This window comes from Tachypleus tridentatus, chromosome 6, assembly GCF_004210375.1.
Source record: "Tachypleus tridentatus isolate NWPU-2018 chromosome 6, ASM421037v1, whole genome shotgun sequence".
Lineage (NCBI taxonomy): Eukaryota > Metazoa > Arthropoda > Merostomata > Xiphosura > Limulidae > Tachypleus > Tachypleus tridentatus.
In genome coordinates, this window is record NC_134830.1 from 106,678,400 (window position 1) to 106,695,862 (window position 17,463).

The following is a 17,463-nucleotide window of genomic DNA, read 5'->3' on the forward strand; positions in this document are numbered from 1 at the left end:
CCCAAGTGGACCAGTCGATTGACCCAAGGGGGGCCACCGAAAGGCCGCCAGTCTACAGGAATTCGAGGCCAAAGTGGTGTGTTAGGGTTGGACCCCTCAACCACCAGGATCCTCTCCTCCCCTTCACGGGTCGCCACGCACGGCAAACACGTGGGTGGATGTTTAGATCCCAGAGAAGGTAACCAGATAGAACAGAACCTTCCCTGGGAGGTCCCCTCACCACGTACAGGAATCCACACCGAGGGGGTAAGAGGAGGGATACCAGCCTAAACACATGAGGACTTATTTAACTGGACCATCTCCAACCAGCACCTAACCCTCCAGGAAGCACAGCCAGAAGATGGTAGCGAGAAGAAATGTCTCAACCTGAGGGGAAACTGCAAAAGATATGGTCTACCATTCTAGTAACTGATATCCAACAGATGGTAGGAAACAGGACCACAAACCTGGAGTGATTTCTAGTCCAAAACATGGTGGCACTGTGCATTTTTCATTAGTCTGTGTAAGAGGGATACCAGCCTAAACACATGAGGACTTATTTAACTGGACCATCTCCAACCAGCACCTTACCCTCCAGGAAGCACAGCCAGAAGATGGTAGGGAGAAGGAATGTCTCAGCCTGAGGGGAAACTGCAAAATATATGGTCTACCATTCTGTTGTAAAGACTACCATACTTCAATAGAAGAGGGTAAAATGCATTAAAAAATCCAAAGAACCACATTATCAGAGAAAGTGCAACAGATAATAATGATGCCCTATTTTAAAAAGCACAGCTATGATGATGATAGAGTCAATCAACCAACACGAGCAGCATCTGGATTTGTACGTCAGGTCCATAATAGGAAGAGTCACAATGCTACAGAGCATTTGAAATGGGCAACAATCTCTGATTGCTTTATTCGTGTGTCCATGAGGATACAATCTGGTACATATATGTAAAAAAATGGCTGGTATGGGTAGAGAAAGCACTATGTAGAGGAGCAAACAACATTTCAACCTTCTTCGGTCCTCTACATAGTGCCTTCTCTACCCACACCAGCCGTTTTTTACATACATAATTCTCTATACAAGTGCATTTTCTCATTACCACGAATCTGGTACATACTTATGAAGCAAAGATCGTTAAGAAGAACTACTAATGGTCTTCTGGAACACTTCATCTCTACATTATGTAGAATCTAATCCTGTGATGTAATTGTTCTGGCATACATAACAACTGAATGGAGACACATAACTAATGCTTAACAGCATCTTAAATTATACATCAGGTCTGTAGTAATAAAGGCTACAATTTGAATGATATCAAACTTGGTCAGAGGATAAACAATGCAGGTTTTCAATAAAAAATTTATGTGGTCAGGCATCACTCACCACAGAGTGGAATTCACAACACACTAGTAAAAAGGCCCCTGTATAAAAATAAATAACAAAACATAGTAAAGAGTAACGAAAAACTAAGACTGTAGTATAACAGAAAACATCGACAAATTTGCGAGCAAAAACAAGCACATCTATACAATACTACTGTCAATAAAGAAGTGAACAAAAAGTGCAAATGGGGAGATATTCCAAGTTTCATCACAATGGCTATTTAGGTCAGATATCTTTTTTTTAATTTAATTATTTAAGTAACTATATTCAAGTTTTTGTAAATAAAAGCATCATGTCTATTGGCTTGTGAGCATGACTTCATAGCTTATTACTCTTCTAAGTACTTTATAATGGAAGTTTTTTCATAAAGAGCTTACATCATTTAACAATCTCTCTACATAAACATCCTTCCTCATAAAGGGTGTGACAACAATCTCTAGCTACACAGTTATCCATGGTGACATTATACATCCAAATGTCAAGGAAACTGCAATAAACCAAATATATGTAGCTACTAAAAATGTGCTCTCAACAGCACAGTTAGCATGTACTTTGCCACACCAAGGTGTTAGAATATGCAAATTATTCTTATAAAATATGGTTAACCATTGTTAAAAGTCAGTTAACTGTTCCCCTACAGAAATATTAAAGAGCATTACTATAGTGTACATTGCATTAAACATCACTAAGTCCAAGAAAAATAAAAATAATTGGTATCTCCAACATTCTACATCATTCTGTCATGGAGTGCTAAGAACCCACATAAAAGTTATAATACAATGTTTTAAAGAGTATCTTTAACTTTCACATTTGATGTTTTAAGACAAACTTTAAATATTTCTTATTTACTAATTTTAAATAAAAATTACGTAACTATATATTACTAGTATGATACCAAGGGTTAAGGTGATGGATTTACTACTGCATGAATGTAGAATGGTACCAACATATTTTGTAACAAACTTATAGCATAATCAAATTAAACTTCCAATGTAAGTCAGTCTTATCTCAATCAATTTTATGATATTCTAACATTCAAAAGTTATAAACAGAAACAAATTATTAGATTTACTGACTACAAGCTGTTGCTAAAACCTGGAAATACCTTAAATGTCTGGCAAGCTCATCCTCAAAGCTCAGTTTCATTAGTAAATCTACATCATAAAATATTACCTTGATGATGGCTGGTCTACAGATGAGGATGTTACCACTGATGAAAAAGATGGAGGATGAGGCCAACTGGGCTTGTAGATGCAGTGTGATGAAAAGTTGACAACTGGTTGTACTGAGCTGGGAAGATTGTTTAAAGGAGCATAACGTGATGAGCTCACAAACCTGTACTGAGTAGGACGTTTGTACACATATGACCAATCCTATAAAAAGATATTTTTGTTTATACTACCATATTGTAAGAAATTTCTTTTTATCTAGCTGTCTTGAGCAATAACATATGGTTTTAGCAGCCACTTCTGTTAATTGTTCTTTAGAATCAGGGACTGACTGACCCATCATATGCATGATTTACAAATATAAATGTTAAATGGGGCAAAGTTCCAATACTATTTTATAAGAATGTTTAACTTATCATGACTAAAGTGTTATAAAATTCAATTAAATGCTTTATGCAGCTGTTTTATAATGAAGACAACAAAATATTACTAATTTCATAATGTAACCTTTAAAGGAAAATTATCTAACTTGTAATGTGTGGCTATTAAAATAAAGAAATTATTTTGATTATCAAAACCTTTTACAAACAATTTGGAATATCAAATCTATTCTCTAGTAAATTTCAATAATCTTAATTTAAAAAAAAAGTGCAAAATTATCATGCATTTTTGAGAAATGATTTAATTTGTTGATATGTACATCTACATAACAAAGCATATTTAATTTAGCTAAATAACTAAATTGTTTTTTAAAGAATTTAATTATAAAAGTTTACATTTTCCTAGACTAACCTTTATTTATATAAAAATATGTTTCTAACAATGAAACTCACAAGTATGTGAAAAAAAACATGATAAAAACCTTTAACTGTAACACAAAAAATGATGTGTCAGTTTCCACTTAAGTAAAGTAAGTAGCTACTGCAGAAAGGAATTTTTCTGTGAAGGAATTTAAGGTCAATGACATATAGATAACAGCAAAGCACGAACAACTAATTATGTATCTTAAGACACTTTGGTAAAACAATGGAGTTAAGTAATAAGGACACTATTTATTTAAAACTGTACAAACATAAAACTAGTTACTCTAACAGGTTCAAAGCCAGGGCTTCCATAGTTTGGATAAATATCTGCCCGATCTCTAAGAAACAAGGAATCTGTAGCATCCAGTGTAGTGATGTCACCACCTCCCATGGGTCCAGAAGGAGATGGAGTAGCTAAATGTTCTAGGGACGGAGGAGTGGGAAACATAGTTGCTAATTCTGCTGCCCCTAAAACAGACAGGTCTCTCATTTCAAACAAATTTGAAAATGAATTGTCTGCAATGCTTAACTAACATCTTACAAGAACATTCAGTTACTGATTCAAACCTTATATTGTGAACACACAACAAAATAAATGAAATGGGATAAATAATTAGCAAAAATTACTTACTTTGGTTAGTTGGTTTTGGGATATTCAAACCGAGCTACTTTAGGGCTACCTATGCTGGTCATACCTGATCGACCAGAAGGTAACTAGTTAAAGGTACTAAAGCTGGGTGATAAGTGGAATTTGCTGATCAATTAATCCTTAGATTCATTAACAGATTACATTCAAATAACTGATTATTCCCACGAGATTAATCTTCCCATTTTTAGCTTAATTATGTTTTTTAAAGGAATTTTCAATCTACTCTTCATTTAATATGGTAAACATTTTCAGGGACAAGGACTTAGGTTTAAGTTGCTTTTTAAACCCTAAATTGTTGTACAAGAAAATGTATTATACATACAGCATAGTATAAAACCTGTAAAAAAGATGAAGATGCAATAATATCTTTCCACAAGTTTCTTCCAACTTATTTTTACAAGATTAATAAAACTACATAAGCATATTCTCCATTCAAATTAAGTGCTATTGATTTTTTGTGATAAAATTAGTTGGTGTTTCTACTATGAGAAATGCTGCCCCTCACAATATTAAAAGTTTTAAAGGTCAAAATAGAAAATTTTATGGCCATTCATCTCACACATTACCACTCTCAAAATTAAGGTGATAATATATCTGTGGAGGAAGAAATAAAGTTATTTGAAAATAAAACATTCCTTTTAGCAACCTTACTTTTTTTTCAGTTATACAATGAATGAAAGAAGTCTCTAACAATTTGTTTTCAAAAGTTGTACAAATATTATTTTAGTGTTTAACATCATATCCAAATCAAAATATCTTGCATCGTGACAAACATAGCCAAAATGTGATTACTGTATTTGGTGTTTGCTGTCCTGTCAGGGGAACAAAGCTGCATGTTTTCCTTAGCCTAAAACCATTTTCCCTTGATGATTTTTTCACAAAATTAGTGAAACATTATGTCTGTGTCATAAACATTTTTGTGATAGGTAAGTGTATTTTTAACATTGAGAGTTGTACAATCATTTTATTTTCTTACTAGTTAAATGCTTTATAATTAGATCTATTTCAGTGTCATATGGCTGCTACAACTTCTGAGACTCCTTTGACACCTCAACACTTATAAATTGCTTTTTCACTTGTTTCCACATTTTTGAGAAAAGCTGCTGGTTAGTGTTTGGCAAGGCATTTCAACCAATAAGCAAAAATTGTTGTTGGAATGAAAGGAGAACATGTGCCAATAGTCAGGAAACACTCAGTTAACCACTCATTCAATTGCATATGCTTTTAAAACTTTCCAGACCAGCAGAGTAACATTGTCATCCCCATTAGCTTCATTTTCATATTTAAAATGTTAAACCTAATTGCAAAACATTTGGTACACACTTTGTACATAATATTTGTGTTTGATAAAAACTAAAAAAACTTGGTTTGGTATTTTTATAACATTTTAGGTTTTAAATTTTTAGAAATTTTATTGTGAAATACTGCTTTTAAAAAAATACTAAAAATTCATTCATCTTAAATATTTTTAAACATGTACATGTATTCAATAAAATTACAGATGTTATGATTGTGTTGCAACATATCCATGCCAAATCCATTCCAAAAAAGATTTATAAGGCCATTGATTGTAGCTGTGCAGAGGTCAAAGTTCAAATATTTCTTTTTTTACTTTTTTCTTGCAAGTTACATTAAATAACTTCTTAAAATTTACAAAAACCAACTATTTAAGTTTTGCATAAAAATGGTTAAAATTGTTAATATTATATTTTTTTAATTAAATTTTGAAATTTGGTATGCACTCAACATCACTGGTTGAAATAGGTTAAAGGTGTAGTCTAGAGGCAAACTCAGTTGCTCTTATTTGTGCCAGTCAGTGTTTTTAGCTGCCATCACAGAACTTCTGGTGCCAGTCAATATCACTGATGGCTTCAGTCTGTGCCACTTAACTACCTTTTGAAACAGTTGCTACCGATGATTTTTGTCATATTGTGTGTTAAGATAACTTATAATTCACTGAAAACTTTAATTCTAGGAAAATAAAGATATAAAATGTTTGATTATACTAAATGACATTTTGCAAAGATTATAATGATTCATATGGTGAAATTGATGTTTGTATGAATTACTATAATCATGATTATACTGAAAAATCTTCAATTACTGATCTTTCAGAAACTCCTAATCTCATCATTTTCATGAAAAATTTCAAAAATAATTAACAACTTTATTTGTATAAAAATACTATATGCTTTTAATCAAGAACTTAATACAGAGGGAAGTTTAGAGAGAACATAATAAACTAATTAAAGTATTTGCTATGTTTTACAGTAAAGGCTATGAGAAACTAATGAAACAATGTGTGTGATGATGAATCAATACAATCAATTTAAAGCTCACAATACAAAAAGACAATGTTTTAGAATCATGTGACAACAGTCTGATTTTGTTTTCCCATTTCAGTACTTCCTATCTGGTAATAGCTGGCGGAAATTAAACAAGTCTTATAACTGTAAACAATTTATCAGCATTAAGTTATTACAGGAATAAGAAGATTAATGACTTAACAATATTACATATTAACATAATGTTATTAGTCCACATCTAGTACTTTTTGACAAACAAACTTAAATGAGAAGATTATTCAGAGAGTTAACATTTTCATAAATTGAAAATGTATTTCCAGTAATACACTTTGCTGACACTTATAGTTATTACTAAACCTCCATTATTTCACCTTTGCCCATATAAGCATTAGTCTGATTTTTTCTCACCTGTTGAAGTCTTTTATACTCCACTTAATTGCCCTTGGTGATATTTACCACTATGGCAACATGCAGATAGATGAGAACAAATTTGGATAGCTACAATTCCAGTAAAAAATATCAACACAGATCATCAGTCATCACTGATCAACAGAGATTGGCAATTAAGTAACCTATGAAACTTGAATAATTGAGGCTTTGATAGCAAAAAAAATTATCAATGACAGATCAACAATCTCCTGTCTTCCTAGGCTTAACAACAGATAGGAATAAAACCCTGGAAGAACTAGCACAACTCTCACTACTCCAGACCAGCCAAACACTGATAGCTCAAGAATTAAGTAACAATTAACGAGAATCCATGGATGATAGAAATCCTACAGGGTGGTAGGATAATAGTGGTGAAGATCTGACTCAAGAAACAGCAGTGCTCCAGGATCCATGGAGAAGGGTACTAACCCCAGTCCATAAAACACTGATGTTGATCTGATCAAACAACATAACCCATGGATAAAGATAGAATCCATTCTGGGTACCAATATATATAGATATACTAAAGGGCTGATGAGGTTGAGACTCAGGAATACAGGTGAAACTAAGACACCCTATATGAGCCAAGGAGCAGATGCATTTACTGAGAATCAGAATATGCTTCCACTTGAGAGTGGCAGGCTTACTTGCACAGTTCCAACAAACTTATCAAATAAGGCATAACTGCAGAGATGCCAACCATTACGATTTGAGCGTAATCATTATGATTTTGGTGTATACATTACAGCTATACTCTCTTACAGACAAATATTATGACTTGTTGCAACTCCTAAATTATTATATATTATATAGGCCTATACAATAAAGTGATAAATTGTTCCCCCAGGGCTTGAAAGGGGTGAAAAGAAAATTTCTTGTGAGATACAAATAAATTTTGATAATAAATAAAAGACATAGTCCAAATGGCTACTTACAATAATCATGTTTGTGCTTGAAATAATAAAAAATATTTGTATCTCCAACGTCTACCAATAGTTTGAGTGCAGTGCTTCTCCATACTGGGTATGTGGGGGAATCCATAGTTACGTCATCAGTGCTTGTCAGCCAATCAGTACTCACGTAGATGGGTATTTCTTATTTTCTAAGTGACATAGAAACACCAATGCGATTGTTCACAAGATGGAAAAAAAGAGGCCTCGTTCACCAGATTGTCTTGTTTCTGGCAAATCTAAAAGGACTAAAACTGTGAATCAAAAATTTAGGAAAGAGTATAGTGCAAAATATCTGGTCATTGCATCAAAAGTCAGTGACAGTCATGCACTTGTACAGTTTGTTACATCGATTTTTCTGTGGCACATGGCGGGATAAACGATTGTTCCAGACATACAAAATCGGCATCTCATCAACAAAAGGCTGAGGCAAAGACAAAAATGATGCAGATAACGATATTTATGAGTAAGAATTCAGAATATGAAAAAGAATTTTAAAAGTATTTTTTAAAATTTATTTATTAAATACACAAAGCACAGTCATAAATGAGCAATCTATAGCAGTAATAAATAATAATAGTTATAATAATAATATAATAATAAACAGCTTAGAGACATTGGTCAGGCATAGTAGCCGCAAATGATAAAGGACTCTGTCTATAATCATTACATTCAGTCATTTGAAATAGTTGGCATCTCTGTAACTGTCCCTTCACTGAACTGATAATTGAGCCTCCTTGCATTAACCAAAATGTCCATGCAAGGAGATAGAGCTAAACATTAGCTACTATTAAGGAAGATTTAGGATAAAAAGCAACTGAGGAAAGTCCCTCAGTTTTCACTCAATGAAACAACTGAAGAAAACAAATCAAAGGCTTATCTCAAAGAGACCTCCTTTCAGTTTTATATTTCTTTTAAATACTGAGTTAATTAATGTTCAATGGAACAACATTTAGTAAGGTAAGTTAATGTTGTGAGAGCAAAGTAACATTTGTTTATCTGAAGCATCCAATTTTGGGAATTGAGCCCCAGATTCCAGTGCAGCAAACCCTCAAACACACAAATGACTGAAAAGCTAAAACACAAAATGGAGGTGCAGAAGAAACCAAATCAAATGCTTGCCAGAATGTCAAGAATACAACTCTAAATTGCAGTTTCAGAGACACCTAAAGAATACCAAAAAGCTGAATACAGGTCTTCATCTCATTATGAATAAGATCACTGTGTGATGCTAGATATCAGTGATGGGATAGGAGAGACCTGATTCACTTCTATGCTAGAAATAATAATCCAAAAATTCATGCCGTAAACCTCATAGCGAATCAAAAAATAAAAATACTTTATTGCTTTTTTGAGATTGATAAAAACATAACTGTACAAAAATCATAACCAAAGACCTCTTCAGAGAAGCTCATATCTAAATTCTTTATCAAGAAAACATGACAAACTTATATGAATGAAATGCTTATATATAGTACCAGGATGGAGGATATAGTGATATAGGTGGAGAGTATAACAAGACAAATTTTGCCTAGGACAACTGAGTGGGATTAAAGACTGCAGCAAGCAAGAGAAAATCACACCAGTGCTTAGATAAACAAAGGTGAAACCATGGAGGATGAGTAATAGCTATAAATGTCAGTGGAAGTATGTTTTGGAATCAATAACTTTTCTCAGCAAATAATTGTTTTATGTTAAAGCAATTTCAATCTTAGTAATTCTACTTATATTTGTAGCTGGTAATAAGTAAGCAATATATTAAATTCAACTTATGTTATTGTTAAGATTATCCAAGGGAAACACAAAAAAAACAGGCACTGTTGTGACTAATTATGTAATAAACAACCACTATGCAACACATTTACATTTGTGAGCTGTGTACATACAACAGCATACAGTCATACCAACTGAAAAAGCATTAAATATTGTGTCATACATGAGCTTTCATGTATATGAAGTCGAATAAATGTATTTATGATAAAGCTACTAAGCTACCTATCACCACTTATAACTTTAAGCTGTCAATATGAGGGAATGCAACTAGCAAACAGCATCCCCTGTCAAACTCTTTGGTATTATAATACAACAGTCAATCTTATTAGTTGGTAAATAGTAACCCAAAGTTGGCACCGGATGTTGCTGGCCAGTTATTTTCCCTCAGGTCAGCAGTTAAAATTTAGGAAAAGTAGCAAAGAGCCTTTAATAGTAGCTTTGTCATAACTCAAAAAGAAATATATATAAATAAAACACTTCCCACAACAATAGGAGCAAGTATGTTGATGGCAACAAGAATTGAAAGTGAGATCCTCAAACCATGAGGCAACCACCATAATCTCCAGGTCCTGCAGGCCCAAAGCTGAACAAACTTAAATTAAAACAAAAGTGCAAAATCATAATTACTATATTTTAGCTCCTTGATTAGTTGGAATTATCAAAAATAGTAACAACTACAACAAAAAAATTTGATTAAATTACTACTGTCATGAAATTGTCAATTTATTTGTAATTTTGATTATTTAATAATTTTACATGCATTTCTCAACATACTCAATGTTCACAGATAATTAAATTATCAAATTAATCATCCAGTGTTAGATAGCACTCACAGCCAGTTCTTAGGCTGCTCTTGTCTAACCAAATATAAGGACTCAACCCTTGCCCTTATAACACACCCCTAAACCCTAAAGTGTTGAGAACAATTATTGTTTGTGATGGTAACAGGACTTAATCAATGGATCCAGAGACCAATACACTAACTGCTAAGCCACATTTGGTCCAAGCTACAATGGAATCATGGATGGATTTTAAAATGAAATAAAATTTTCTTCAGTTTAAAGTCAAAACTTTTATATTGTACAGTAAGTATCTTTTATAATGCTTATAATCTTAAGAAATGTTCACGTTCTTAAAATAAATTGACAGATTTATCATTTATACCAACTTTAACAATAAATTTTTTCTATGGGGTATTAAACTTTAAATTTATAAAAAGTATACACAAAACACTGCAAAAGGATATTTCTTAGTTTCTGAATAAAGTGTATTCTAGAAACACTAAATTTATAATCAATTAAACACAAATAAGGGGTTTAAATACTAACCAAGAATTCCTCCTGTATTATACGAATTATTCTTACTGGGCTTTCCAGACTGTTGATCATCACTACTTATCATCTTAGTGGCACCAGAAGTCAACTGGATATAAAAAGAAATTAACATACTGGCTTCATACCATATCAAATCATTATGATAAAGTTTCATCAAATAAACTAGTCAAAATATTTCAAATTTTTTTGAAAGTGAAAAGAAAATTCTTCTCACACATATTATTTTCTTTTTATTGTTACATTTCATTAAATTTTTTTTATAACCATTCAAATTGATAAAGTGTTTGATAATCTTTATCAATAGAATAAACTATCAGGTTATGTGGAATAATGAACACTGGAACTTCAAAGTTACATAAGAAGTAAAAAAAAAGATTACCAGGTACTACCAAGTAAAATATTTATCTTTACTCTGCTGTCTTTTGCTTCAAAAATCTTTGAAAAGAGGTTCAAGTACAATCAAGAGTAAAAATCTGACATGATAGATACTAGTTTTTAACTTGACTAACTAAATAATTTAACCTTTTTATTTCCAAGTGGGACCTTCAAGAACATTATTAGTTACTCATTGGTCAATTTTTAATGTTAGGAAACAAAAATAATTAGCTAGCAAGAGAAATTCAGTCCAACAATATGATATAGTACATATTTGTTATTAAAAGTCTAAATTACCTACCAAATCATCATTACTATCATCAGATGAACAACTATCAAATATGTTCTCTAAGTCTCGTCCAGTAAGTTGGAGATGCTCCACCTTTGTAAAGCTGGAACCTTGAGTGCGTGGTGTGAGTGGGGATTTCACTGATGAAAGTTCACTTACTGAATTACTTTTAGGCTGATTCAAGACTGTGGCTTCTGATGTTGGTGCTGGTACTACTTGTTCTTTTGGTTTTCCTTCTTCCTGGGAGTATATTTAGTATTCCATGAGAACACAGATTAAGCTATAAACTACACAGAAAAGAACAGTATTTTCTGTGATTATATATTACTTTTTACCTATGAAGTGATGTAATCCTAAATTACCAGTGATGGGTGTCCTTATGAGGTTTGTTTTTGGGTAGAATGGGGCCCTCTTTGAATCATTAGGAGAGCCTTTATGTGACTGAAAATAGTGCAGATATGTTATGGTAGTCTCAATACTACTAGATCCCATATGTATTTTACATAAAAAAATCAACTTTTTATGTAATTATTCAATGCAATGCAATATGTACACCTCATCAGTTTAGGGATAACAGGCAAAATGAAAATAAATTAGAAGCATTTTGAGTCCAACATAAGGCAATGGCAGAAAGACCCAGGAGCATGCTCCTGTTTTGTTTTCTACATTTGACAGATATGATGCCTTTACCTTTTATAGTAAATTATCCAAATGTAGTTAATTATTTCAACAGCTCTGTATTTTTAATAGTTCCATGTGTCAAATGTTGTAGAACAATCCTCTAAAGCATAATTTATAAACTTCTTAAATATCATACATAAAGCTTTCTCAAATAAATCAACCTTTTGAATTTTCCCAGCTTGTGGCTTCATCCAACAACAAATGTAATTTTTAGTTCTCCTTCTCCAACCTGTACCATTTTAATTTGTTTTACCAAACTATCAGTTTCTTTTTCTTTTGTTTCATCATGTTGTTCAACAACATTTGTGACTTTTTAATTTAATTCTGTCTCCAATACAGAAAAACTGTTAAACTGCCATATAAATTCCAAATGGCTGTTTTAGGGAAACAAATTTCATAAATTTGTGAAAATGTATTAATAAGATATTGATTGGTTAAAAAAAAGGTGCTGGAATAATATGCTAGATACCTAAACACAGAGAATGCATCATTGTTGTGTGAAACTAAAATATGATTGTGCTTATTTGCAAAAACCCAAGTTTAGTGTGTTAAGTTTCTGAGTGCATTACTTGAATGGTAAAATAGGTAATAAGTGTTACCCTGACCCATGCTTTGTTCAAAGATTATTGTTAAATTCATGAAAACCTTCAGTAACATTACAAAGTTCAAAATTTGATAACTAGATGGTCATTTAGATGTCATAATGGGTGTAATAAAATCAATTTATCACAGCAAAAAAATACAGTAACATTACCAACACAAGGAGCCCTAGCAATGACAGGCAGAAGAGAGAAGACTTGCAAAGCATGCTACTGATTAGGTTGAGTGAGCTCTTTGCTGATTGGTTGTTGATGATGTAAATAAGTACTACTTGATTGCACCTACAAAGCTTGCATAACATTTAAAATTTTACTCTTTTATGTCACTTCCCATGATTTCTGAACCCCCTGCTTTTTCTTTCTTCAAAATTTGGGAAATGAAAGGGCCTTCCATGGCTGTCTTCATTACAAAGGAGCTTTGTTACCAACTAATTCATTAACAGGGGTATTACTTGATAATAAAAAAATTAACAATTAAAAACCTTGTATTTATAAAAACTAAAAGTTAAAGCTCAATTAGTTTATACTGACCAATACAGAAGTTACTATCAGTTCTCAGTATCATGTAATATAACCATAACAGTTCCTTGTAATGTATGTAAACATTACTCACAGAATATCAAAATGTTACTCAAACTATCACATCCAAAAATTTTACTTGTGGTAACACGACATGATTTACAATACTGCAGATATATACATAAACGTATTACTGGCAGAGTGGCCAAAACTAATAGTATTAATCTCTCCTATAAGAATTGAGTTACCATCAATTCTGTTTCACCTAACATAAAAAAACAAGATATTCCAACACAGTTAAAACCTTAAAACCTTTCATACAACAAATAGGTTACTGTCAGTTCTGTTTCACTCAATAAAAAAACTTAGTATTACAGCACAGTGAAAACCTAAAACTATTAACTATTAAATAAAGTTACTGTTAAATTACATTTCTCTCAAATCAGCAATGACTTTATAATTTCTTGAACTGCCATGTAAAATATTGAGTTTCTATTATACCTTATCTTCTGCAAAAAGTATTACAGATATGATAAAAGTAACCAAGCTGAAAACCATTCAAAACTAATGACAAATGCACATTAGAAAATTTATTAATATTTCTACAAAAATAAATTACTCCAACTACTAACCTTACACACAATATCCATTTTAACTCTGAAAGTTGATCCACTTGAAGCAGGATTTACTTTATACTCTTCAAACTCAACATTAAACTCATAAGGATCCTTTGGTTTGGCAGGCAAGGATTCAGTTTCTTCAAACTGTTTTGGACCAGGTCCCATTAAGGGGTAGGGACTAATTGGATTATTGAGATTTTCTTGCTTGCAACACGAATCATATTCTGTCCTTTTTAGCCTTTTATAAGCTGGAAGATCCCTGGAAATTGATAGAATAGTAATAATACAATTCATTTACCAATTTCATTAAACTAGTTTTGTTACACAAACTACGTGTTTAACACAATAACTAATAAGTAAACCATGAATAATGTTTTATCTCATTAATGATATAAAAGTTGGACATTTTTCAACAATGAAAGTGTACTTTTGATAAATGCTTATCTCCTCTCATGTAACGGCTTTTCTTGACTTGTGCTGCACTCTATTTACACAGTTTTTTTTATTATTAATAGCCTTTACACTCTCATCTACTCTCATGCTTTATAGCTGTGCTGTAGTATGCGAATCAGCATGTGACAATCATCCATCAACAGGAGTGTGACACATACACTCCTAGCACACCTGACTTCCTCTATAATGTACAGCAAAATCATCACTTCGAGATTAGCAAAAAAGAAGTGGAAAGGATGGGTAGGAAGTGTGAGTGGAAGTAAGTACCTATCAGAAATACACTTCAAGTGTAAGAAAATGTTATCTTCTGACATGACACCTTACTTCTCCATTGAAATGGAGGAGGGATTGGTGCAAAAGTTACCTCAATAAGCACTCTTTGGAAGTTGTCCATAGAGAACCACCCACGTAATGAGACACACTAATATCTTGGGTCATGATCATGGGAAACCACAGTCCACCTATACCTCAAATACTCTTTGCCTACTGTCAAGATAAGTTATATTAAAATGGGTGAAAAAAGATGCACATCCAACCTGTGATTGAACATACCAAATGGCATAGAGTGGTTAAGATGCATCAGATAGTGTACAGTGGCTCAACTCCAGTCCATAACAATACAGCATTGAGTATTTGTCTTCCAGTCCACAGTATAAGGAAGGTCCCAATCATCTTCACCTCATTCAGGAGAAAAATGAAAAATGCAAAGCAACTTCCATTCCAACAACCCAACCAGGATACATGTTCAGACCCAATATACATCTAACACCTGGCCACCCAAGAACTCAACATCAATGTAATGGTAGGAATGGGGAATACAAATGTGGTGAATCAATTCCAGCCTAAAGCCAAGTAGTTTTGGGAATTTTTCATCCATTCTGTGATAGGAGGAGTGTCTTTATCAACCACATATGTGTAAGGACTTATGTTGGCCGATCCTATGTCAATCCAACACCAGATTGCCCAAAAAAGGGATCCCATTCAAAGGAGCAAACATCTCAATCCTTTAATTTACATATACTTACATGGTTATAATGGAGGATATCATATCACTTACACCAGCAGAACATTACCATCCTACTCTGCACTGAATGGTATTTTTGTATTGATATTTTATGCTATTAAACCATTCAAGGGCGATTCCTCCAGAGTCCACCACCCCAGTTGATAGGAATTTGTAAGTGGCAAGAACTTTCACACTCTGCTGGAAGAACAGAGTAACAACGTGATGGAGAGTTAAAATGGCACACCATAAAACATTGTTTTAAATGTGATAATCCATGAGTTGGTACAGTCTGGTGCAGGCCTTATTTATGAACCAATTAACTTGAAGCAACATCCAATGGTTATGTGAAACATTTCATCTCGTTGATAAGTGTTACAGACTTATATGGTCATGTGAAACAGATTTACTCTTTAAGTGTATCTGTACAGGTACCACTCACTACAGAGCACGATTAAGGAAAGGAGAAAGGACCACTGTAAAAGGAAGAAATAAAAATGAAAATATGCTTTCAGAGTAAAATACAGGTATGGAGAATGGTAACCAATTACCAATGGTAATCAATAGCTAAATGAAGAGAAGATGGCCAAATGATGTAAACTGTGGGCAATAAAGTTATAAGGCACAATCAGCATGATAGTCTGCACAATCTCATCCAATGCATAAGCAAAATGAATAGGCTGACACATCATTCAGGTAAGAGTGTTAGAAGAAAGATAATAGTAGAAGAGGAATTTCAGGGTATAAAAAGATGGGAACGAGAGTCATTGAAAAAAGTTGTGCACGCTACATAACAATGCAGAGTCCATACTACTGAAAGTGGATGGTCCAGATCAAATCTGGAATATAAAGGAGAGGGAAACAAGATTGAGGGTGATGCTCTGTTCCATTCATGTGCCATTTGCTTCTTAGTAAGGAACTACAGTCCAGATAAAGGAGAATATGGTCATAAAGAATACAGAAAACATCAATAGTAAACATATCAGACCCAAGATGTCTAAACGTAGAGAAGAGTATGAAACACATCTACAAAGGATAATGAACAGAGCTACTCTATAGTTCAAAATGGTAAAAACAAATAAATCATTCTTGAAAAGTCAAATGAAAAAAAATCAGAGAACACTTAATTAGGAAAGTGAGAGACCATGATGTAAAGACCAATGATAGAAAATGCATCATTTATGTTGTTATACATCAAAGAAGAAGAACAGACTGAGGGAGAAAGAAGGAAGGCTACCTCAACAGGGAGCCCAGATCATCATGCAAAGGACTGGATAAAATCCACTTGTGAAAACAAAGTATGGCTCTGGCAGAATCAAAGACAGAGGATTGGGAAAATGGGAGGAGAATAAGGGATGATTTGATGGAGATTTAACAGCAGAAATCACAGTTATGCATGTCAGAATGAGGCAATGAAAGGACTCAACACAGAGTGGGGAAGAAGACAGATTGAGGAACAAGAGGTAAAGATTGATCCAATCCTGACTGAAAGCATACACTGGTAAAGCTGAATTTAGCTATATTTAGAAATGAAGACAAGAAGAGGAGGGGGGGGTTGTACTGAGTTAGGTGACACTAAGTTAGGAGCATAGCCAGAGCTCACTCCCTCAGCAGAACTTTATTAGTATGAGATAGCCAATCTGCCAGAAGATTCAGAATACCAGGGATGTGACAAGCAACAAGAATGACCTACTTAGATTGGGTCCAGAAAATAAAATCCAACATTCAAAAGCAAATGGAACCAGGTGTTCCCTTGAAGACTGATGTAAAAGACAATGGTTGAAATATCAGAATGGATCACTACTACATGGCCTAGTACTACCAGCAGGAAGTGATTCAAAACCTAACAAACAGTTAGGAAGTCTAAAAGGTTTATATGTAGGGGAGACTTGACTTGAGTGACTAACTCTGAAGAATCCAAATACACTTCCCATCCCAAAGGAAAAGCATCTGTAAATATAAATTGGTATAGAGAAGAAGCAGAGACAGTTGAGGCATATTTCCTATTGAGATACCAGGCAAATTTCACTTATAGAAAGGGGAGAAAAATGACAGAGTTCAAAGGATAACAAATGAAATTCTATTAATTGTGCAAGACCCAATTATGATAACATGTGCACAATCTCAAGGGACGAAGGA

At 33.3% G+C, this 17,463-nt stretch overlaps 1 protein-coding gene across 4 annotated transcripts in view; it reads right to left on the reverse strand.

The window, feature by feature from the left end:
• The window catches only part of LOC143253248 (mediator of RNA polymerase II transcription subunit 13-like), a 111,847-nt gene that overhangs the window by 42,833 nt on the left and 51,551 nt on the right, over positions 1 to 17,463 (reverse strand). For 3 of the 4 annotated variants that reach the window (XM_076506794.1, XM_076506793.1, XM_076506796.1), the window contains exons 10-14: positions 13,881 to 14,127; positions 11,462 to 11,689; positions 10,780 to 10,873; positions 3,628 to 3,812; positions 2,546 to 2,745 (exon numbers count right to left, since the gene is read on the reverse strand). In XM_076506794.1, the coding sequence (XP_076362909.1) occupies positions 2,546 to 2,745; positions 3,628 to 3,812; positions 10,780 to 10,873; positions 11,462 to 11,689; positions 13,881 to 14,127 (954 nt within the window). The remainder of the gene's footprint in view (positions 1 to 2,545; positions 2,746 to 3,627; positions 3,813 to 10,779; positions 10,874 to 11,461; positions 11,690 to 13,880; positions 14,128 to 17,463) is intronic. The other variant, XM_076506795.1, reaches the window with a different exon arrangement.